This window comes from Erinaceus europaeus, chromosome 10, assembly GCF_950295315.1.
Source record: "Erinaceus europaeus chromosome 10, mEriEur2.1, whole genome shotgun sequence".
Taxonomy (NCBI): domain Eukaryota; kingdom Metazoa; phylum Chordata; class Mammalia; order Eulipotyphla; family Erinaceidae; genus Erinaceus; species Erinaceus europaeus.
Window position 1 is genome coordinate 23,718,691 of NC_080171.1, and position 25,615 is coordinate 23,744,305.

Consider the following 25,615-nt stretch of genomic DNA (forward strand, 5'->3'; position numbering starts at 1 on the left):
TTGGCCCAGGTTTGCAGGCTGTGTTGGCTCACTGTCCTGATGAGTCAGTGCAAATTTGTCAAGGCAGGCCTGGGAGGGTCTACATGGAAGGCGTCCTCACCCATCTTTCAGGCAAGGAAATGGTGAGACATTGCGACAGACATCATGCCCTTCGAAGCTTGTGTTCTGAAGGGTGCGCCAGCAGTGGGGTTGTTTTCAACCTTTATTTTCTGTTGAGCAATCATTCTGTTCTTGCTGCTCTGCACTCTGAGTTCTGAGTCAGTGCCCGACACTTCTCTGCTAGAAGCTGGAGCTTGCTGGCTCTGCTCTGGTAACTGTCCTGCTTCCTCTTTCTGTAAGTTGTCCTTCCCTCTGGTAGACCTGCTTCTGATTCTTATCTGATACCTTCTCACTCTTGAGAACCTAGCTCTGTCACTAAAAACTGGGACTCTGATGGTCCCCAGGACTTGATATAGCCTGGTGGAAGCTCTTTTCTTCACAGCGGGCTCTTGTCTGCTTCTTGGTGGGCACTGGCTCAGTGATGCCCTGCCTCCAGTTCTGGTGGTCTCTTTCTGGCTGGCCTCAGGTATTTGTTGCTTGATCTGTCCTGAGTCCTAATCACTGGATTGCTGTTTCTTTGCTTGTATATCTGCCCCCGTCCTCTGGCTAACAGTACTGATATGCCTGCCTGCCTGCCTGCCACCTGAGTTCTTTCTGGGCTCAGTCTCTTCATGACAAATCCACCGATCCTAATGGCCATTTTCCTCTTTCTTCCCTTTTACTTCTACCTTTCTCCCTTCCTTCCTTCCTTCCTTCCTTCCTTCCTTCCTTCCTTCCTTCCTTCCTTCCTTCTTTTCTTTTCTTTCTCCTTTCTATTCTATTTAACAAAGCAGAGAGAAACTGAGGGGGGGGGATAGAAAGTGAGAGAGAGAGACACCTGCAGTACTATTCACTGCTCTTGAAGCTTCTCCCCCCCACTCCACCCCCTCAACAGGTGGGGACCAGGGGCTTGAACACTTATGTCTTTTTGATGTACTGTAGTCCTAAGTTTGGTTTGGCTCTATGCTCATGGTTTAATTATTTTATTTTTAACTTTTCTTTTTTTATTTGGTAGTGACAAGAGAAATTGAGAGGGAAGGGGAAATAGACAGACACCTTTAGCACTGCTCCACCACTGATGAAGCTTTCCTCCTACAGGTGGGGACCCGGTTCCTTGTATACTGGCACACTGTAATGTGTGCACTCTACCAGGTTCACCACCACCTGGCCTCCTCTTTTTAATTTATTTTTTATTTTTGTCAACGTCAGACCCTCAAGCAATAGCATTTCCATTATTCTCTGGCTGATTTTTTTTTTTTAGTTGGGGTGTGAGGGAGAGACACCACAGCAAGTTTCATTGTCCATGGAGCCATGGGGCTTCCCCTGGTTCTCCGGTGCTCTCGTGTGGTGCCAGAGCCTGAACTTGGACTTGGGGCCTCCTCCATGGAGAGGCAGGGGCTCCATTGGGTGCCCACACTTGACTGGGTCTCCCCATGGGCTCCTGTCCTTCATCACACCCAAATGGACTCACATGGCATAGCCGGTTGATGGTGGCATCTTGAGGGACCAGAGCCACCTGCACAGAGACCTCTACAGCATTATCTCTCTCTAGACCCACAGCCTTCCTTACCCATACCCTTGATTTACTTTCTTCTGTATCCATAGGACTCTTTAGAGCAGACACACTGCCTCACAGCTGTGTAAACACAGATTTAGCTTCCCTGTGAAACCATGTCATAACCTCTTTCCCAGAGGTGCTTAGCTTAGAATACACTAAAAGTAAGATTTCTACAAAGGAATCTCCTTTTTACTTGTCAGTGACAGAACAAAGACTAGTCAATAGAGTAGGTGTTATAGGACCAAGCCATGATTTGAAGGGGGGGGGGGGCAGACTATAGTAATGGAAAAGGAACATTAGCTTTGGTTTAAAGTCCTGGCCCCATTAATTTTTTTTAAATTAATTTGCTAGGTTATTTTGATAAGCCAGTTCTTAGGTCACTGTGGGCCATGGTTTCTTCATTTGATTCTAAATCTCATCCACTGTCAATTTCATCCTGTGCTTCCAATTGAGCCCTGTGGCATTTCTGGGTGCTCTCCTACTCGCCTTTCTACTACTCCCACTTCTCAGTTTCATGTGAGTGCAAGCATATAGAGGAGTCACATACTTTAAGAACTTTTCTTGAGTCTAGGATTTTAGGACAAAGAGAGGAAAGAATGGGGTGTGAATTGGAGTGGGCTCATAACACATTCCTAGCAAAGTCTGATCTGAGTTCATTCCCACGTTAATGCTGCAGCTCCCTAGAGAGAGAGAGAACATTGGTTGGGCCTGCAGACTTGCATGTCTTATGGGTAAGCCAAAGCCAGTGAGGCTCTCACTAAATGATAATGAAAGGCCACTGAAATGTGAAGGACTCTTCCTGGAAAAGATGTGTGAAATTCACTGTGACTTAATAGCACCAACTCCATAGGCTTGTGATCTGAGAATGTGTGTTCTGCTAGTGTTTAGAAATGTGCTCTCTGAGTAAAGTAGCCTTCTGACTTCTTTCTCCCATCTCACTTTCTCCTGCCATTTTTGGAGGTGACAGTTTTAAATCCAAGTTTTAAACTTGGATTCAAGTTTCAAGCCTTATTTTATAGAATTTCTCACTTTTTTTTTTTCTGGAAAGAAGGATGACTCTTGTAGAAGACTGGTTCTCAGCTCACCAATTCCTCCTGTCTGTTCTGTAGATCTCACTGAAGAAACCAAATGAATATTTTCTTTTTAAGAATATACACTTATAGACATACAGTGTTTCTGACTTACTGGTAATCTATTTATTCACTAAAACTTTATAAAGTAAAAAATATCAACAACACCATAGGATAAGAGGGGTACAATGGTAAAATTCCAAACAGTTCCCAATACCAGAGTTCAGTATACTATTCCCTCCATTCCCTTTCCTATTCTTTTTTTTTTTTCTTTTTTCCTCCAGGGTTATTGCTGGGCTTGGTGCCTGCACCATGAATCCACCGCTCCTGGAGGCCATTTTCCCCCCCTTTTTGTTGCCCTTGTTGTTGTAGCCTCGTTGTGGTTATTATTATTGCCATTGTTGATGTTGTTCGTTGTTGGATAGGACAGAGAGAAATGGAGAGAGGAGGGGAAGACAGAGAGGGGAGAGAAAGATAGACACCTGCTGACCTGCTTCACCACCTGTGAAGCGACTCCCCTGTAGGTGGGGAGCTGGGGGCTCGAACTGGGATCCTTAATGCCAGTCCCTGGATCCTTAATGCCAGTCCCTGCACTTTGCACCACAAGCGCTTAACCCACTGCGCCACTGCCCGACCCCCCCTTTCCTATTCTTTATCCCTCTGGAGGCATGGACCCAGGATCATTACGGGGTGCAGAAGGTGGGAGGTCTGGCTTCTGTAGTTGCTTCTCTGCTGAACATGCACATTGGCAGGTCTATACGTATTCCCAGCCTATCTCTGTCTTTCCCTAGTGGGGCAGGGCTCTGGAGAGGTGGGGGTTCCAGGACACATCGGTGAGGTCATCTGCCCAGGGAAGTCAGGAGAGGCAAAAAGAAACACATATAGCCCTGCTTCATCATTCATGAAGTTTCCTCCCTGCAGGTGGGGAGCAGGTCCCTGGGCATGGTAATGTGTGCTTTATTGGGTATGCCATGCTCTCATGGCAATCTTAAGGACAAATATTCTGTCAATGGGAATTATTCTTTTTTATTATTTATTTTTTATATTTTTATATTACAGAATTACATGTCGACAGGGGTTTGAATCCACACCATTCCCACCACCAGAGTTCTGAATCTTCACTCTCCCCACTGCAATCCACCACAGTTCCCCTAAGGTTGTAGACATGGGCCAACCATCTTCTCTACAACTATCTGTCCACATTTATGCATAGTTGTCCCTTCTTTTTCTGATTCAATCCTCTCTTCCCATATAAGCCACTCATGACATTGTAGCTACCTCCATATGTCCCTTTCCTTTCCTTCTCTCTCTCTCTGGGTGCTGATGGAGCTGGAGTGCAGAGCCCTTTTATCTTCATCCTGTCACTTTTCCTCTTGCTGGGAGTATGGATCAAGGTTATTTATGGGGAGCAGAAGGTAGGAGTTCTGGCTTCTGTAGCTGCTTCTCCACTGAACATGGGCAGCCTGTTTCTGTCTTTCCCTAATGGACCAGAGCTCTGGAGATTCAAGGGTTCAGGACATACTGATGAGATTGTCTGCCCAGAGAAGTTGGGATGGAATCATTGTAGTTTCTGTAACTTGGTGTCTGGAAGGTGGCATGACCTAAGTTGAGACAAGATGGTTAATGAACAGGAACCAAGGATCAGAGCAGATGAGATTAGGGATTTTAGGGTAGAAGAAAGCTAGGAGAACCATTTTAGGCATGTTCTTGGGGGGCACACAACTATAGTAGTTTTGCTTGAGTTTGGTAGCTAGCCTGAGGTTGGATGAGAATATTATCTAAGAGAATGCTGTCAGAGTGGAGAAAAGGGCTAGAAAGTTGGTTTAGGGCAGAGAGTATCTCCCATTCTTATAAAAAAAAAAATCTGTGGCTAAAATTAACTATTTACCTCCACCCACCTGCTCCAGGGCCCATATATAAATACATATTTGTATTTAGCACCAAATCCTGTGTAACCTCTAAGTCCCTGTTGGTCTGAGCTTATAGCTCATGGTCACATCTGAGGAACATTGCAGACTGCACTCATTTCAGGACCAGTTTTTTTCGAGTGGCAGGGCAGGATATCCCTAGCCTCCCTTTGGAGACTGGGGCTATCCCTACTATCATTGCTTTATGGTAGAACCAAGGTCCTGGGATGGCCCACAAGACACTGTTCCTTTTGGAAGTGACCAGTGGTAGTGGAGAGAGACCCATTAGAGGTCAAGGCCCATCATACGTGCATGGGAATCCAAGGATTCCCTAACTAGGGCCCCAGATGATCAGGTGGTGTGATATTGACCTAACAGGCCATTGTTAAGTGGGCCAGTCTCTTGCCGTTATCCAACTTAGGTAGTCCTCTCTTTATCTGATTATCTTAGAGTTCCTCTCAGTTGTTTAGACACTGACTATTGTTTGTTGATCCTAGCCAGAGTTAGGTTTTGAGGATCTGTCTTCTTTGGGCCTTTCTGCTAGGCTGTCCTGCTAATTTGGTCTAAGTCCAATCAATTACAGAATTTATGATGCCTTCTTTAGGCAGTTCAACCACTATTGAGCACTTTGACTTTGAGTTATATGATTGCCCCTTGTTTATGGATATGTGTACACCTGTATCTAGTACCCTAAACCCTAGCCTAATCTGGTATATGTTACCTAGTTAAGTGACGTGCCATCTAACATGGATGTAGGTAGTCCCATGTGTTAGGAAAGGTCTCACCAGATTTGAAGAGTTGCGAGGTTGACTTCTCAAGCTGGTATCTCTGGTTACAGTCCACAGTAGGATTTCAGTAGCAGCAGAATGTGGGGTGGCAGCACCAGTAGCGAGTTGGTTGAAGTCGACAAAGGTGGTATGGTGGTAAGGAATCAGAGAAGGAATTTCAGGAACTGTGGGCATGTCCTAGAGGTACTAGGACTAGGAGAAATGAGGGTCTTAAATAGAATGCAAGGGGTTTCTTATAGTCTTAGAAAGAGTTAAAATATCAATAATTATTATAACGAGGTTAGTTGGGGATTTAGTATCTATATTAATATATTTGACTTCACTATGCTTTGAACCCTTTTAGTGGCATCTGAACTGCTTTGTATTTTATTTATCTATTATTTTTTATGTTTTTTATTTTTTTAATTTATTTATTTAAGAAAGGAGACATTAACAAAACCATAGAATAAGAGGGGTACAATTCCGCACAATTCCCATAACCAAATCTCCACATCCCACCCCCTCCCTATTTATCTATTTTTTTATATTTATTTATATTCCCTTTTGTTGCCCTTGTTTTTTTTATTGTTGTTGTAGTTATTGTTGTTGTTATTGATTTTGTCGTTGTTAGATAGGACAGAGAGAAATGGAGAGAGGAGGGGAAGACAGAGAGAGGGAGAGAAAGATAGACACTTGCAGATCTGCTTCTCTGCCTGTGAAGCCACTCCCCTGCAGGTGGGGATCCTGGAATGAACTGGGATCCTTACGCTGGTCCTTGTGCTTTGCGCTGGTCCTTGTGCTTTGCGCCACCAGCGTAAGGATCCCAGCCACCAGCACTTAACCTGCTGTGCTACCGCCCTACTCCCACCTCTTCATATTTTAAATACTTACAAGGTCAAAAGATTTTGACCTGTCTGGCCTAAAGCTATAGTTGGTTTAGATGTTTGCAGAGCTATATTTTCAGATACATTTTTAGAGCTCCATGAACAATTAATCCCCTTATCAGAGTTTGATCATTTTGCAAATCTAACATAAATATTAGCAAAAGTTAATATTTGTGCTTAGGGCTATGGTCTAGGCAGTTGGGGAACTTGAGATATTAAAGCTGTCCCCCACCCCCATATGTCGTATTACTATATTTAAAAAAAATTTTATTTATAAAAAGGAGACACTGACAAAAACCATACGATAAGAGGGGTACAACTCCATACAGTTCCCACCACCAGAACTCCATATCCCATCCCATCCCCAATAGCTTTCCTTTTCTTTATCCCTCTAGGAGTATGGACCCAGGGTCATTATGGGGTGCAGAAGGTGCAAGGTCTGGCTTCTGTAATTGCTTCCCCGCTGAACATGGGCATTGACAGGTCGATTCATACTCCCAGCCTGCTTCTCTCTCCCTAGTGGGGCGCGGTTCTGGGGAAGCAGGGCTCCAGGACACATTGGTAGGGTCATCTGCACAGGAAAGTCTGGTTGGCATCATGATAGCATCTGGAACCTGGTGGCTGAAAAAGGAGTTAACATATAGAGCCAAACAAATTGTTGACTAATCATGAACCTAAAGGCTGGAATAGTTCATATGAAGAGTTGTGGGATCTCCATTTTGTAGATAGTTGGTAGTCCTATTTTAGTTATATTCCAAAGAGCCCATGACTATACTAGATTTTTTGGTTCCTGAGCCTGAAATCTGATATACAGGTGGATCCAAGTTATTGTCTGAAGAGATGATGTCATGGCTGGAAAAGGACCAGAAAGCTGGATCAGGGAAGAGAATAGCTCCCAAATATGGGAAAGGTGTATAAATATTGCTGACTGTAAACCCCATTGATTTGATGTGATCTGGGGCCCATATTCAGCTTAGGAGCCTATGTGACCTCTGTATCCCTATAGATCTGAGCTCACATTCTGTGGTCATGAATAGGAACATTCCAAGCTGCCCCAATTTCAGAACCCATCTTCCTCAGGTGGAAGATAGAGTATGTTGTCAAGCCTCCCTTCGGAAGATGGAACATTCTCTGCCGTTGTTGATCCAAGTTGAGGGCAAGGTCCTATGGGGACCTACAAAGGGGTCTATTGTGTTGTTCCTGATAGAGATGACCGTAACAATGGAGAGAGGGATCTATTTGAGGTCTAGGCCCATCAAGTCTGTTTAGGAATCTCAGGACTCCCCGAATAGGGTCCCAGCTGATGGGGTGGCCTGATAGTGACTAAAGAGTCATTGTTATCTCTGGCCCTTACTCAGCTTTTGCAGTCCTTGCTTTGATAAGGTTAGCTTTGTTGTGAGTGAGGGAAGTGTAATAGGAAGTAGGTGAGGAGGGTATCAAAGTCTAAGTAGACACTATTTCATTAGGAACTTTATGGTGTCTTTTTAGGTCTTTCTACTTGCTTGCTGCATATACTGACTCACTGCAGACTATTGTGCACTTTTGCTTTCAGGTATATATTTTGCCCTAATTTATGGATATGTGTGAACATATGCCCTATTTCATGGGACCCTATATCTATGTTTTGGGACGTTGTTAGGAAGTGAACCTCATGGAATGCAATTAGAGATTCCTATGAAAGAAAATGTCTCACCGGAGTAATGAGGTTGAAGGGTTGACATTACATGCCAGATGTCTCTGGACAGTCTGAAGTGAAGCTTGCTGAGGTGGTACTCATTGCATGGATTAGGTTGGGGTTGGCGGATGCAGTATCATTTGGGATGAATTGAAAGAAGCATGCAGGAAAGTAAGCCCCACCCTAGAGGTTCCAGGACTGGGGGAAATAATAGGCTCTATAGAGGAAAAGGGAAGTTCCTGCTGTTTTAGGGATTAAGAAGGCAATATATAGTTATCGCTGTAATCAAATTGTTTGGCAATTGGGTTAACTTTGAAGATCCCTTTGTTAGGATTTGCTGTATCATACGCAACATCACCATAATTTGACATTATTTGTATATAGCTTTGACATTATTTGTATATAGCTGTGTCTTATAGAGTAATGCCACCAGTTGCTTCTGTTCTCCCTGGTTTAAGCTTTTAGGAGAGTCAACATTTCAGAGACTCAGCCTATGGTCTATGCATTGAAAAGTTTGAGACATTCAATCAAGTTTTCCCCTTCATATTAATTAAATAATGATTTATATTACTACAAGTTAATAGTGTACATAAACACCATTCCCACCACCAAAAGACTGTGTCCCATCCCATATTCCCGCCCCTCCCCCCCAGTGAAACCAAATATCTACTCCAAACATCCTGCTCCAAACTCAGTCAAATAGTGCTTTGAGTTGCCCTTCTGTTCTTCTTTCTCAACCGTTTACGAAGTCGTATTACTATTGATAGGACTAAATATTGATAGGACTAGAATTTCACATCTTACTCGCCACTGAAAGTCTGTGCCCTTCCCCCCTCCCCCTAGGTAACCACTATAATTTTCTAATGGAAATTATTCTTACTATAACTAGTGCATACACAAAAAACATGTTCATAGTTAAAAATCACAATGATGCTCTTGAACATTAATTTCCCACTAAATATTCTTTTTTTTTGATTTTTTTTAATTGGGGAATTAATGTTTTACATTCAACAGTAAGTACAATAGTTTGTACATGCATAACATTCCCCAGTTTCCCATATAACAATACAACCCCCACTAGGTCCTCTGAATCCTTCTTGGACCTGTATTCTCCACACCCACCCACCCCAGAGTCTTTTACTTTGTTGCAATACGCCAATTCCATTTCAGGTTCTACTTGTGTTTTCTTTTCTGATCTTGTTTTTCAACTTCTGCCTGAGAGTGAGATCATCCCATATTCATCCTTCTGTTTCTGACTTATTTCACTCAACATGATTTTTTCAAGGTCCATCCAAGATCGGCTGAAAATGGTGAAGTCATCATTTTTTACAGCTGAGTAGTATTCCATTGTGTATATATACCACAACTTGCTCAGCCACTCATCTGTTGTTGGATACCTGGGTTGCTTCCAGGTTTTGGCTATTACAAATTGTGCTGCCAAGAACACATGTGTACACAGATCTTTTTGGATGGGTATGTTGGGTTCCTTAGGATATATCCCCAGGAGAGGAATTGCAGGATCATAGGGTAAGTCCATTTCTAGCCTTGTGAGAGTTCTCCAGACTGTTCTCCACAGAGGTTGGACCAATTGACATTCCCACCAGCAGTGTAGGAGGGTTCCTTTGACCCCACACCCTCTCCAGCATTTGCTGCTGTTACCTTTTCTGATGTATGACATTCTCGCAGGAGTGAAATGATATCTCATTGTTGTCTTGATTTGCATTTCTCTGACAGTCAGAGACTTGGAGCATTTTTTCATGTGTTTCTCGGCCTTTTGGATCTCTTCTGTAGTGAATATTCTGTCCATGTCCACCCCCCATTTTTGGATGGGGTTATTTGTTGTCTTGTTGTTGAGTCTGGCAAGCTCTTTATATATGTTGGTTATTAAATTCTTATCTGATATATGGCATGTAAAGATCTTCTCCCATTCTGTGAGGGGTCTCTTGGTTTGGGTAGTGGTTTCTTTTGCTGTGAAGAAGCTTTTTAATTTGATGTAGTCCCATAGGTTTATATTTGCTTTAGTCTTCTTTGTAATTGGACTTGTTTCATTGAAGATGTCTTTAAAATGTATGCGGAAAAGAGTTCTGCCAATATTTTCTTCTAAGTATCTGATAGTTTGTGGTCTAACATCCAAGTCCTTGATCCACTTGGAATTTACTTTTGTATTTGGTGAAATACAGTGGTTCAGTTTCATTCTTCTGCATGTTTCAACCCATTGTTTCCAACACTATTTGTTGAAGAGACTCTGCTTTCCCCATTTTATAGTCTGAGCCCCTTTGTCAAAGATTAGATGTCCATAGGTTTGGCGGCTAAATATTCTTTTTTAAAATTTTTTTTATATTTATTTCTTTTCCCTTTTGTTGCCCTTGTTGTTTTTTTATCGTTGTTGTTGTTGTTAGATAGGACAGAGAGAAATGGAGAGAAGAGGGGAAGTCAGAGAGGGGAATAGAAAGACAGACACCTGCAGACCTGCTTCACCACCTGTGAAGGAACTCCCCTGCAGATGGGGAGCCGGGCTTGAACCAAGATCCTTACTCCGGTCCTTGAGCTTCACACCATGTGCGCTTAACCAGCTGCGCTACCGCCCAACTCCCTCCACTAAATATTCTTAAAAACCAAAGTAATGGAATGCAGTTTGTTAGGACAGATGACAAAAAGAGATGGTTATTTCTATAGCTAAGTAGTGGGGGCCAGTGGAAGGGCTAAGTTCCTAGTATTTATTATGTGCTGGCATTGAGGTGACTGCTGTGTATTGGTGGGAACCCCTGGCCCTAGAAAGTTCTGAGCTTCCTATCTTCTGTCCCTCTGGGCTATTATCCCTGTCAGCCTGTCCACATTTCAAAGAAAGCATAGTCCTGCAGACTCCAAGGCTTGCATGGGGAATCAGGGAAGTTCCTAGAAGCAACTTCCAGTGTGCTCTTAATTCCAGTTCTCTGTTTCCCACTACCCATGACCCCCTGTTCATTATAAGACCTGATCATAGCCTGAATTTCTATAAATGGAAAAGTCATGAAAGAAAGGCCTGGGGAGATAGCATAATGGTTCTTCAAAAGACTTTCCTTCCTGAGGCTCTGAGGTCCCAGGTTCAATCCCTAGCACCACCATCAGTCAGAGCAGAGCAGGGCTCTGGGGAAAAAAAAAAAAGTAATTGGGCTGGGGAGACAGTATAATGGTCTGCAAAAGGCTTTCCTGCCTGAGTCTTTGAAGTCCTAGGTTTAATCCCCAGCACCACAATCAGTAACATGTACCCTTAGGAATGGGTGTAAAAGGTGCCTTTGGAGTTGCAGTGGTTGAAGTTAGTCACTGAATCGAAGTATGTGACCCTCAGGAGTGTAAATCCCGGCCCAACCCCAGAGAGGAAGGGAGGTGAATTTAAGAAGGATCCTTGTAATTACCCTATTATTATTATGACTCTAGCAAACCACAATGTTTCCATTGACTTTGCCATTTTGTAGGGAAATCCCAGAGGACTTTTTCTATATGGCCTCCTCTGCCCCCTTCTCAAATCTGATCGGCTTTGGGAAAGTATCTGACTTTTTTCTTTGGGTTAAGATTGCTCTTACCTTTTTAGGAGCACAATGGGACTCCTGGGGGGACTTTCTCTAGCCTTTCCTTCAACACTCTACTTTCAGAGGGTAAGAGGCTCATGCCTGGGGCATTCCCCTGCCTGGACAACGTCTGGGAAGTGGCCACTTTAGCTCCAAGTAGCTGGTAGGGTGGTTCCCTGAGGCATCCTGTCCAGCTTTTCCAGGGCCTGCAGGCTCCTCACTCCCCTGACAGGAATGTGACTTTATGGAGTGAGTTCTCTGTAGCCCTTTTGAAGGAGTCCTGCTGTGTGATCCCAGAGGAAATGTCAGTCTGTTAGGGAATAGGTGCTCTTGGAAGACATGAGTGCCTTAGACAAGATGTTGGTCTTTCTTCCTCCCTCCCTCCCTCCTTCCTTCCTTCCTTCTTTCTCTCTCTCTCTCTTTCTTTCTTTCTTTGACTTTATTTATTTATTACTGAGGAAGATAGGAGGAGAGAAAGAACCAAACATCACTCTGGTACATGTGCTGCTGGGGATTGAACTTGGGACCTCATGCTTAAGAGCCCAATGCTTTATCCACTGCACCATCTTCAGGATCACATTTATTTAGGATAGAGACAGAGAAGAGAAAGAGAGGAAGGGATGGAGGGAGAGAGAGAGAGAGAGAGAGGAAGAGAGAAAGGAAAAGACATCTGCAGCCTTGCTTCACCACTTTAACCCACTGTGCTACCACCTGACCCCCCCAGGCTACTATTTAGTAAGCTTCTAGTCACCACTTTGCTAAAGTTCAACTGTGTGTGAGATTTTTTTTTTCGTAGATACAGTGTGTTATCCTTGTCCATATGTCAAGTTTTAAAGGGGTTCTGCTATAATTCTTTTTAATCACCACACTATCTTGCTAGGGTGTGTCTTTAAAGAAAGCTAAGACTAAGGCCATTTTTATTTATTATTTCAAATATTTTATTTATTTTAGTGCCATAGAGATAGTGCGAGAAAGATACAGAGAGACCAGAGCCATGCTCAGCTCTGGCTGATGGTTGTGCTGGTTGAACCTAGTACCTCAGAGCCTCGACATGAAAGGCTTTTCCAAAAACATTATTGTTGTTGTTGTTATTCCCTACTCTGGTTTCTGGTGGTGCTGAGGATTGAACCTGGGACCTCAGAGCCTCAGATGTGATAGTCCTGCATAATCATTGTGCTGTGTTCCCAGTCGTAAGATCACTTTTAATATATTCTGAAGGCATTTTGCTATTGCCAAAAATACCAGCCTTCTAAATCCAGACTTTTTCTGTTTAGTCTCCAAACACTGCCTATAAACATTTATATAGTAATTACTCTGGCTTGATGCTTTTTCCACACTGTGAGTAGTGACTTAGCTAAGTAGATCATGAAGTCATATTATTAATTGTTAAGATTAAAAGAAAAAAAGAGCTTTTTTTAAAAAAAATATTTTATTTATTCCCTTTTGTTGCCCTTGTTTTTTGTTATTCATGTCGTCGTTGTTGGATAGGACAGAGAGAAATAGAAAGAGGAGGGGAAGACAGAGAGGGGAGAGAAAGACAGACACCTAGAGACCTGCTTCACCGCCTGTGAAGGGACTTCCCTGCAGGTGGGGAGCTGAGGCTCGAACCGGGAACCTTACTCAGGTCCTTGAGCTGTGCACCACGTGCTCTTAACCCGCTGCGCTACCGCCCGACTCCCAGTAAGCTGTTTTTTAAAGGCTATAACAGACTTAAAATTATATGGAAACCTGTATTTCCTAATATATATACTGTGTGTTCATGCATTTGTCTTTTATACAATCATAGCTATTATGGATTTATATTATTTATATTTGTATTAATATTTATATTCACCCCCACATCCACCTATTGAAACCCTAAACTCCAATGTGTTAATATTTGTAGGTGGAAGTAGGAAAAGAAACTAGGATTAGGTGAGGTTATGAGGGTACAGACCTCACAATGGGATTTGTAACCTTAGAAGAAGAGAGAACTCGTCTGGGAGATGGTACAGTGACTATGCAACAGACATGCATGAGGCCTGAAAGTCCCAGGTTCAGGCCCCAGTGCTATCATAAGCCAGGGCTGAGCAATGCTGATTTTCTCTCTCTCTCTCTCTTTGTGTTTGGGGCAGGTGGTGACACACGTGGTTGAACGCTCATATTATAATGTATGAGGTTCAAACCCCTGTCCCTACCTGCAGGGGGCAAGAAGCTTCATTAGTGGTGAAGCAGTCTATGGGTGTCTTTCTTTGTCTTTCCTATTTCTGCCCCTTCCCTCTTTATTTCTCTGTTTCTATCCAGTGAATAAAAAAATTTTTTAAAACAGGGTTAAAAAATAAAACTTTTTTGGGAGTTGGGCAGTAGTGCAGTAGGTTAAGCGCATGTGGCGCAAAGCACAAGGACCAGCATAAAGATCCTGGTTGTAGCCCCCGGCTCCCAACCTGCAGGGGAATCACTTCACAGGCGGTGAAGCAGGTCTGCAGGTGTCTATCTTTCTCTCTCCCTCTCTGTCTCCCCCTCCTCTCTCCATTTTTCTCTGTCCTATCCAACAATGACAACAACAATAATAACTACAACAATAAAACAGCAAGGGCAACAAAAGAGAACAAATAAATAAATAAAAATAAAAAATAAAGCTTTTTCTTAAAAATTTTTAATGAATTGTTTACTTACTATTTTAAAAATATTATCATTTTTAAATCTTATTTTGATGAGACACAGTGAAAGCTCACAGCACTGCTTAGCTCTGGTGGTGCATGAAAGTCTTTTTTGCATAACCATTATGCTGTAACCCCAGCCCTGCTGGCTTATTATTTATTGGACAGAGACAGAAATCAAGTGGGAGGTAGATATAGATGGGGGGGAGAGGGAAAGGCATTTGCAGACCTGCTTCACCACTCATGAAGCTTTCCTTCTGCAAGTGGGGAGCAGGGGCTTGAACTTGGGTTCTTGGGTATGGTAACTAATGTGTGCTCAGCCATGTACAACACATTCCAGTCCCCCAAAAAATAAGTCTTTAAAAAACTGGGTCTTTGGGAGTGGTGGTAGCACAGTGGGTTAAGCACACATGGCGCAAAGCACAAGGACCAGTTTCAGGATCCGGGTTCGAGCCTCTGGCCTGCCACCTGCAGGGGAGTTGTTTCACAAGCGGTGAAGCAGGTATGCAGGTGTCTCTCTTTCTCTTCCCCCTCTGTTTCCCCTCCTTTCTCCATTTCTCTGTGTCCTATCCAACAACAATGACATTATCATCAACAACAACAACAATAATAACTACAACAACAATAAAAAAGGGCCACAAAAGGGAAAAACAAACCAACCAACAAACTGGGTCTCTCTCTTTCTCCTCTCTCCCCACCTAGAAAAAGTCTCATGAGCACCACACGTGTTACAAAAGGCAGCCATGCACATTCTAGTAAGAGCCTTCTAACCAGTAACCAAGTTGACCAGCACCTTGGTCCTGGGCTTCCCACCCTCCAGAGCCGTGAGATACAAAGTTCTGCTGTTGAGGTCTCACAGTCTTGGCACTGTGTGAAAGCAGTCTGAACTGATTAAAGCAGTGACTGTCGGTTTCAAAAATGATACTTTAAAGCTCACAATCAACTCTTTAGCAGCCATTATTGGATGTAATACTAGATTTTCATCTTTCTGTGCTTCACAAAAGCATTAGAATTTCTCTGCTGGGGCGTTATTAATGACTATTTTCCTAGTTTCAGGACTAGGATTTGATCAGACTGTCTTGCCAGTGGGAGTAAAGACCCAAGGAATATACCTCAAAACAGAATGGAAATTCATAGTAATAAAAATAGCTATCTCTTAGGGGTGCATACGTTGAATCAGAACATATATATATATATATTTTTTAATGTAATCTAAGGTGTCAGATTTAAAAGTTCAAATCTCTAAGGGAACATATGGGGAACTCTATTCAAAACATGACCTTAGAGTCATGTTTAAACTCTGTCTTTCTATATACTCTCTTATGTCAGTTACTTGAGCTACAGAGTAGTGTTAGTGTACTTATTTACCAGGATTATTTTAAGGATTACAGGGCTTGCTATAAGTCAGTTCTCTTTGTGGTGTGTAACCTGTGGTAAGAGTCCTATAAACTCAAGAGTAGATGGGTGTTTCAGTATGGGGTGAGGGATTGTAGTGTTAGGGAATTTTCTGTCTCAGTCTTGGATGGTTGGATTCTTTGATCCAACCAGTCATTTCACATGGGATGAGGCTGAGAGCCAGACTGCTACTGAGCTGGTAGGAGGCAGATGTGGACACTTTGTGCTGTGGCATAAAGCTTCTTTGGACTGACTTGTCACTTACAGCGGACAGTAGGATAGAGATTTTTAGGGAGTAAATGCGTTCATCTTTGTGGGTCACAGCTCTTCCGTTTTGCCATAGTAGTGGGAAAGCAACCATAGATAATATGCAGATATAAACTGTGTCCCAATATCATTTTATTTATAAACACTATAATTTGCCAGAATCTTGCACTTGGTCACGTGTGCGCTCAACTTGGTGCACCCAAACCATTTTGAAATGTAAGACCACTCTTAGTTCACAGACTGCACAAAAACAAGCATGGCCCACCCATGGACTTAATCTTCCTTTTTGCAAAAGGTGGCATGACCACTATAGCCTTCTCAATGTAAATTCTTAGGACCACAGTATAATAACTTTTCCCCCCATTATTCCATGAAGTAAGTCTTTGCAAACTGACTTTGGAAGCAGTCTTGGGAGCCATACCGCCTTTGTCTGATGCTTAAGAAGTCAAAACATAGCTGGCAGTGAACTTGTGAGTTGAAGTTTTGACTCTTCTTGGGGACTTTGATGTTTTACCATAAGCAAGAAATAAAAAGAACCAGCAACTTTGCCCTCTTCTGATGTGTAAGTGCCCATGTTTGCTAAGTGGCGCTAAAACCTATTAGCAAAGGCAAATGGATGCGAAAGGCACAGTGTGAGTAAACAGAACCTTCTTGTTAGTCTGCCATTCCTGCAGTTAAAATCAAGATGCGTTTCAAATTCTTTAGGTTTAAACGAAAAAAAAAAAAAGATTTTTTTTTTTTTTTTTTTTACTGGATAAAGGGGCAATAGGGAAGAGGTGGTCGTTGGAATCCGGAGAAATGAAACTCCATGCTCACAGCCTTCTAAATTATCTGTAGCTTTTAAAGCTATATGTGCAAATAGAATTTGTTGGATTCCGTTTAATCAGAGAATACAGGTATGGAAAAAGAAGCTTCCTCTATACTTTGGGCCTTTCTGCAGCCATGCAGTGATACTCCTTTGTGTGGATTACTTTATTTTCCCAAGTGGGGTTTTGTGAAATGGCATGATTACAGAGCTTGCTTTCTTTTCTTTCTTTCTCTTTCTTCTTCTCCTCCTCTTCCTTCCCCTCCCCTCCCCTTCCCCCACTCCTTCTTCTTCTAGTAGGACAGAAATTAAGAGAGATTGGGGACATAGAGAGAGGGAAAGAGAAAGAGAGAAACCTGTAGACTTGCTCCACTGCTCGTGAAGCTTCCCCCCTTCAGGTGGGAAGCTGGGGCTTGAACCCATCTCCTCATACATGGTAATTTGTGTGCTTAACCCAATGCCCCGTTGCCCAGCCAAACCCCCTACCCAAAACCTTTCTAAACTCACTGCTAGGAGTTGGAATCCACAAAGCCCAGGGGAACCTGTTCCAGCCCTCAGAGAGCAGCTGTTTCTCCCCCCCCCCCCCCATGGAAGTGAAGACCTTGACACTGGGCTACATAGATGATAAACAAAACAGACTGTTTCAATTTTGAGCAGAAAACATCATGTGTTTAATGGAGTGATTCAACTGAGTCTCATAGAAATCACATTCACACTTATATATACCGAGAGTATTTGCTAGTGGTGACTCTTTCTTTGGGAGGCCTCATGCATGTGCACTTTGACCACTCTAGGCATTCTTCTCTCAGAGAGACTCAGAGGCACCAAGCACCAGGACTCCTCCAGTGCCATGGCACCTCTCTGTGGTGCTGGGGCTTCAGCCTGGCCCCTCAGCATAGCAAGGCATTTCTGTGTTCTAAAAAGCTATTAAATCAGCTGGGGATTTGGATCGAAGCCAGAATTCCCACCTTATGTGCAGAGATCCCTGTTCGAGCTTCCGGCTCCCCTCTTGCAGGGGTGTAGCTTCACAAGCGGTGAAGCAGGTCTGCAGGTGTCTGTCTTTCTCCCCCTCTTCTGTCTTCCCCTTCTCTCTCGATTTCTCTCTGTCCTATCCAACAACAACAACAATAAACAAGGGCAACAAGAGGGGGAAAATGCCCTCCAGGAGCAGTGGCTTCATAGTGCAGGCACCAAGCCCCAGCAATAACCTTGAAGGCAAAATACATAAATAAATAAATAGTTACTTCGTTTTTGTCCCACCAAATAATTTTTTGTAGTGATTATAACTGCTGGTGTTATCTTAGAATTCCAGTTGTCCTATATTCTACTTAATGCTTAGCATTGTCAGTATCTTTAGTTTAAGCATTAGACTGTTATGTGGTAGTAATGGCCATTTAACTAGAAGTACATATAAAACATCCCAGGTTTCCCCATATTTGGAAGTAGCATGAAAATGAGGCATTTCTGTTACAGATAACTGAGATCTGATAGTTGGAACAGCATTTCATCCTCTTGCTGTTCATTGTATGTGTGGCCATTAGAGTCAGCAGTTGCTTTTTAAAAATTTCAGATACAGGGTGTAGTGTATTGTACCAAAGCAAAAGGCTCTGGGGAAGGAGGGGAAGGAAGGGGGCTGGGGTGGGGGTGGGGAGCTCTGGGATCCTGGTGCAGAATAGGAGAAAAGGGCTTAATTGGGGGTGGGAGTGTTTTACCGATACTACTACAGTCACAGGATCTCTCTCTCTCTTTTTTTAAAAATGAATTCTAGTGATCATATACAGTAAACTGTGTTTCTTGTAGCAACAGAATTTACTTATTTTATTTATTTATTTTTTCTTTGAATTTCTTTTTCTTTAGTGGGGGATTAATGTTTTTTTCTATTATTTATAAAAAGGAAACATGGACAAAACCATAGGAGATAAGAGGGGTAACAACTTCACACAATTACCACCACCAGAACTCTGTATCCCATCCCCTCCCCTGATAGCTTTCCTATTCTTTAACCCTCTGGGAGTATGGACCCAAGGTCATTGTGGGATGCAGAAGGTGGAAGGTCTGGCTTCTGTAATTGCTTCCCCGCTGAACATGGGCATTGACAGGTCAATCCATAATCTCAGCCTGTCTTTCTCTTTCCCTAGTGGGGAAGGGCTCTGGGGAAGCAGAGTTCCAGGACACATTGGTGGTGTTGTCTATCCAGAGGAGTCTGGTTGGCATCATGCTAGCATCTGGAACCTGATGGTTGACAAGAGAAATAATATACAAAGCCAAACAAATTGTTAACCAATCATAGACCTAAGGGCTGGAATATTGCAGATGAAGAGTTGGGGGGGGGGTTCCCTCCATTTTGTAGATAGCTAGTAGGCATAGTTTAGTTAAATTCCAAAGGGCATGTGGCTGTACTAGGTTTTTTTTTTTTTTCTTTTTCTTTTTGCCTCTGAGCCTGAAATCTGATAGGCCAGTGGATCCAGTTATTGTTTGGGGAGATGATGTCTTGGCTGGAAAAAGGACCAGAAAGCTGGATCAGGGAAGAGAGTAGCTCCCTAATATGGGAAAGGGGTATACATATTGTTGACTGTAAACACCAGGAATTAATGTTTTACAGTTGACAGTAAATACCATAGTTGGTACATGCATAACATTTCTCAGTTTTCCACATAACAGTACAATCCCCACTAGGTCCACTGCCATCATGTTCCAGGCATGAACTCTTTCCCCCATCCACCCCAGAGTCTTTTACTTTGGTGCAGTACACCAACTCCAGTCCAAGTTCTGCTTAGTGTTTTCTCTTCTGATCTTATTTATTTATTTATTATTAATTTACCAGAGCACTGTTCAGCTCTGGTTTATGGAGGTGCGTGGGATTGAAACTGGAACTTTGGAGTCTCAGGTCAGGCATGAATCTCTGTATTACCATTATGCTATTTCCTCCCACCCCAGAATTTATTTCCTCGTAGTTCTAAAGGCTACAAGTCTGAGAGCAAAGTGACAGCAGGGTTGGACTCAGAAGTTCCCCGTCTCTTACAGCTGCTGGTGAATGCTGGTGAATTGTGGCATTCAACCCATGCACCTCTGTCTGCCTCTTCACAGGGCTTTCTACCATCTGTGTATCCCTACCTGTCTGAATCTTGTCTTTACTTAAGGATAAATGTTAATAAATGAAAATTTAAAACTATAAACAACAACAACAAAACTCGGAGATGAGGAATCAACTTTATCTCACTAACTCTACTGTGAACAATTAAACACCCCCCCATAAAATAAAATAAAATAAAAAATAACTTTTTTTTTTTTTCAGAGAGAGCGAGGGAGAGAGTAAAATTGGCCATAACACTGAAGCTTCCTTCAGTACTATGGGGGACGGGCTCACAGCTGGGTCACGTGTGTGGCAAACCAGAGCACTGTACAGTTGAGCTATTCTGCTCTGTGTTTAACGCTGCTTTGGCGGCTCACTCTGAAAGTGTCCCCTCTGTTTCTCTCCCAACAGAGATTAAAACTGATTGATTGACAATTACAGTCTTGAATGTATAAGCGTGAAGTACTAAGTGTGACTTCAGGGCCTTGCAGGTACCCCGTGTACTCTGAGCCTCAGCCTGGGCAGATACTGCCCAACTCCCCCCACCCTCATGCCGTCTGCTGCTCTAGCTTTTGGGATCTGGGGTCACTCTTACATTAGAGGACAGAGTTCTGTTGAGGATAGGTGATGGTCTCAGCAGCGGCAGCTGCAGGTAGAGGGGTGCTGGCAGGGTGGGGGAAGTCAGCAGGCTGCTGGGAGCTGCCTTACCTTGCTTGCTTGGGAGGCTGCCTGCTAGAGTGCTGAGATCCCATCACATGAGGGACTTAGAGTGCAGCAGGCAAAAGCCTGGCCCCTTCCAGCCTGAACAGAGCAGACTCCGGGATGACTTCAGGTGATTCATGCAGTCTGCTCTGCTGTGTTTTCATTCTTTATGGGTGCAACCAGACTTCTGTGAGAACTGACATCCACTTCAGCCTTCCTTCAATTTTATATCTGTGAATTTACTTTTCTTAAACTGATCATCATAAGCTCTTTAAAATGTGTTCATTTATTTGTTTGCTTTGGCTCAACTCTGGAACTTACTCTGGCCTGATAGAGGCAGCCAGAGAGAGAAAGACACACACACACACACACACACACACACACACACACACACACACACACACACACACACACACACACACACACACACCCAGAGCTTCCTTCAATGCATTAGGGACCCTGCTTGAAAATGGGTTGCATACATGGCTTTTAAAACAACATACTACCCAAGTAAGCTATTATGAAAACCCTATTATTATTATTATTATTTTAATATGTTATCAAAGCTATGCTATATAAACAGTGTTTTTGAGGGACCAGGCAGTAGAGCACACATATTAAAATGCCAAAGGACCAGGGTTCAAGCCTTCAGCCCCCACCTGCAGGGGGGAAGCTTCCTGAGAAGTGAAGCAGTACTGCAGGTCTCTCTCTCTCTCTCCCTCTCTTTCTCTCTCTCCCTCCATCTCCCCATTCTCTCTCAATTTTTCTCAGTCTCTACCCAAAAAGATTTAAAAAGAGGGCATAGGAGATAGCATAATGGTCATGCAAAAAGACTGTCATGCCAGAGGTTCCAAAGTTCCAGGTTCAGTACTCTACACCACTATAAGCCAGAACTGAGCAGTGCTCTGGTTAAAAAAAAGGAAAAGGGGGAGGAGGAGGAGGAGGAGACACAAAAAGTGCTTTTATTTCTTTCCCACAATACTCTAAACTGTGCTCATCATTGAATTAAATAGGGTATGCAAAGTGAATTAAATATTATTATTATTATTTTTTGCCTCCAAGGTTATTACTGGACTTTGGTGCCTGCACTACAAATCCACTGCTCTTGGAGGCCTTTTTTTTTTTTTTTTTTAATTGGATAGGATGGCGAGAAACAGTGAGGGAAGGGGAGATGCAGAGGAGAGAAAGAGAGGCACCTGCAGTCCTTCTTCATTGCTTGTGGAACGACCCCTCCGCAGGTGGAGAGCCAGGGGCTGAAACTGGGATCCTCTCGCAGGTCTTTGTATTTCATACTGTCTGTGCTTAACCTGGTGTGCCACCACCAGACCCCCAAGTGTTATTATTAGAGCACATCCATGGATAGTTTTACTATAGTCATTAAAGTAATTTATTCTTGTATACATTTTCCATAATATCTGGCTATTTATGTTGATTTTTTTCACATCTCTTTAACTCACTTATTTATTATTATATCCCTATTCAGCTCTGGCTTATGGTGGTACAGAGGATTCAGCTTGGAATCTTGAATCCTCAGGCATGAGAAGTTTTTTTGTATGATCATTATGATATTTTCCCCTGACCCCTCGATTTACTTTTGAGAATGGAATAAGTTGAGGTCCAGAATTTGTGTAGCATATTGATTAAAAGACACTCACAGGAGAATAACCGGCCTAACATGAATAGACAGACAGAATCATGTATGCACAGTTCTCTTCTATGGGTTTACACACAATCTTTTTTGCAGAGTAGCCTAGAGAATTGCCTGCTGTTATATGTTTGATATAAATAAAAATGAAAATGCCAGCGCTACTTCCTTTTTGTCATGAACTTATTTATTTATTTATTCCCTTTTGTTGCCCTTGTTTTATTGTAGTCATTATTGTCATTGTTGTTGGATAGGACAGAGAGAAATGGAGAGAGGAGGGGAAGACAGAGAGGGGGAGAGAAAGACAGACACCTGCAGACCTGCTTCACCGCCTGTGAAGTGACTCCCCTGCAGGTGGGGAGCTGGGAGCTTGAACCGGGATCCGTGCACCGGTCCTTGAGCTTTGCACCACCTGCGCTTTAGCGACTGCGCTACCGCCCACCCCCCCCCCCTTTTTTTTTAGTCACAAAAGACACAATCACAAAAGTCAGTGACTTGGCCAAAGTCCAGGTTTTTTTTTTTTTTTCTTTTAGGCTTGTTAATTTTGATTGACTTAATTAAACTGATTAAGTCACATTACATCATGCTCCCAAGTTAGCCAGGGCACATGCTATTTCTGCTATTTCCTTCAAGGAACAAGACAGTTCTGTTATGACTGATTTTGGCGGTGAGAAGGCTGCTTCCCTGTATAATTTCTCTTTAGAAAGTTGTCACCAAGATAACTATATTCCCTCTCTGAGAGACAATCACATCAGCAGAAATTATTTCTCCTGGCAACTCCTCCTTCCTGTTGAATGTTTCTTTTCTAAGGTCTCTGGGTGTGGGTAAAAGACAAACTCTAAACAAGAAAGATTTTTTGCTTTTGCTTCTCTGCCTATTAACCTCTAGTTTGAAGTGGAACCAGACTTCAGGTGGGGAGGGAAAAACAAGCAAACCAACCAACCTTTTGTAGAGACCTGAGCTGTTGTTCTGTATTATGACAGAAAAGAGAGAATGATCTTCTTTCATCCCCAAAGTATCTGTAATGGTTTAGCTGATTATAAAACTGGCACACATGGCTTGGAAGGTGGTACAGTGACTAGAACATTGAATTTACAAGCATAAGGTCTTGAGTTCAATCCTGAGAATAACTTGTACCAGAATGATGTTTTGGTTCACTTTCTTTCTCTTGATAGTTAAAAAGTAAATCTTAAAAAAAAAAAAAGTTGTATTTGCTCAGTGCGATGAATATAAATAGTACGTGGAACAAACAATTGATAATCCCCAGGAATTGGTGTCATCATTCAAGGTTCATGTATTTGTGCTTTGTTGACAGAAATGAGATGGTAGTTGGCATTTAGTGCTACAACTGGATTCTTTTTCTCTCTCTTTCTCTCTCTCTTTTTTTGTAACTCTTTGCTGTCAGTGTGTCTGTGTCTGTAGCTTTTTTTTTTTTTTTTTTTATTAAGTATCATCTGGTCAGGCCAGTTGGTTTATGTAGTTTTTTCTTAATGGGCACTACATTGTTTCCAATGTCGTGATACTCTTTTTCTTCTTTTCTCTCTTTCTTTCTTTCTTTCTTTCTTTCTCTCTCTCTTTCTTTCTCCCTTTCTTTCTTCCTTTCTTTCTCTCTCCCTTTCTTTCTTTCTCTCTTTTTCTTTCTTTTTCCCTCTTTCTTTCTTTCTCTCTCTCTCATTCTTTCTTTCTTTCTCCCTTTCTTTCTCTCTCTCTCTCTCTTTTCTCTCTCTCTTTCTTTCTTTACCAGAGCTTTCTGCTCTTCTCTGACTTGTGTTGGTACTGGGGATTGACATTACACTACCTTCCCCACCCCTAGGTCCTGAAGTTCTAAACCTGCACCACTTAGTACTACTAGCCACCAGTCTCTTGTGACAGTTTGATTTAATTAAAATCAGAGAATGTTTCCACGTCATCTCCTCAGTCATGCTGGCCACATTTCAAGTGTTCAAGTGTTTCACGTGCCTGGCACAGATGTGTAACCTTTTAATCAGGAAGATAACTTATTCAGCAGTGAATAAAACTTATTGCCTATTGCATGGAGATAATCTATTAGTTTTCAGACATTTTCAAAACTATTTGAGCCTGTTCCCATTCCTTTTTCTTTTCTTTTCTCTCTACCCCTGCCCCACTCCCACTCTGGCTTCTGGTGGTGCAAAGGACTGAATCTGAATCTTTTTTTTTTATATTTATTTTATTTATTTATTCCCTTTTGTTGCCCTTGTTGTTTTATTGTTGTAGTTATTATTGTTGTTGTCGTTGGATAGGACAGAGATAAATGGAGAGAGGAGGGGAAGACAGAGAGGAGGAGAGAAAGACAGACACCTGCAGACCTGCTTCATCGCCTGTGAAGCGACTCCCCTGCAGGTGGGGAGCCGGGGTTCGAACCGGGATCCTTATGCCGGTCCTTGTGCTTTGCGCCACCTGCGCTTAACCCGCTGCGCTACAGCCCGACTCCCTGAATCTGAATCTTTTAGTCGCTTTACTAGATGGTCTCTGTGAAAGTCCTTCCAGTGCTGAATTTGAACTGTGAAATGTCTTAAGAGGGATTTCTTCTGTTCCCTTACTCCTTCTAAATCTATTTTATAGAGATCTTTTTGCACCATCTTTACTTTTCTTTTCCTACCCTATTTGAGTCTGTTCTTTTACTTACATACTCACTTAGTGCACATTTAATAAGTTCTTACTATATGCCATTGGGCTGGGGAGATAGCATGATGGGCTATGATGGCTGTGATGGATATGCAGAGACTTTCGTGCCTGAGGCACCAAAGGTCCTAGGTTCAAGCTAGAGCTGAGCAGCAGTGTCTCAGTAGAAATAAATAAAGATAAAAAGGAAAATACTATATGCCAAGTAGGTGCTGGGAAATTGAACACATCAGTGTTTTCTGCCCTTGAATTAGTGATTCTAATAGAGGATGTTATGGAGACATAGTCAAAATCACATGGGATTTTATTAGGGAATTAGGAAGGATAGCATGGATAGTAGGTTTGGGGGCAAATTTAGAAATGAAAGAATTGATCATCTATTGTTTTTTTCCTTTTCTATTTTAGGACAAGTTAAAGTATTCAGAGCTCTGTATACATTTGAACCCAGAACTGTAAGTATTCAGTTATTTTAACTTTTGAATTGAGGCAAGCATGTAAGATGAATCTACTGATACTTCCTCTCAACTAAGTGGTCTGCTCTTCCTTGTTTGTTTTCCCTCACTTTGTGTGTGTGGGGGGGGAGGGTGTGAGGGGTTAATGGTCTGTAGTACAGGTGTTAACACAGCCTTTCCATTAGCAGACAATACATCTTCCACAGGACTGGATGTCCATTCTCTTCCCAGTTGGGAAGTGTAAACACTGAGCTGCTGGCTGTTGCCACCCATGTCTCAGGGTCGTCTGTCCAGCTCTTCTGGCTTCTCCCCACACTGTGACATCACCCATATTGAAACCACCAAGTGACCCCCACATAAAGCACATGACTCTGCCTTAGATTCTTCCTCGGATATCCAAGTCTCTGATACTGAGCTGCAGATCTGTGTTTATCCACTGGCTAGAGAGCCCAGGTATGGACTGGTTGAGGATTTGGGGGTAGCACAGTGAGAGCAGAAAGGACAGCC

The 25,615-nt window shown here is 42.6% G+C and overlaps 1 protein-coding gene across 4 annotated transcripts in view; it reads left to right on the plus strand.

Annotated features, from left to right (window-relative positions):
- The window catches only part of OSTF1 (osteoclast stimulating factor 1), an 83,753-nt gene that overhangs the window by 18,789 nt on the left and 39,349 nt on the right, over positions 1-25,615 (plus strand). For all 4 annotated transcript variants that reach the window (XM_060199304.1, XM_016193874.2, XM_016193875.2 and 1 more), the window contains exon 2: positions 25,062-25,108. In XM_060199304.1, coding sequence (XP_060055287.1) covers positions 25,062-25,108 — 47 coding nt within the window. The remainder of the gene's footprint in view (positions 1-25,061; positions 25,109-25,615) is intronic.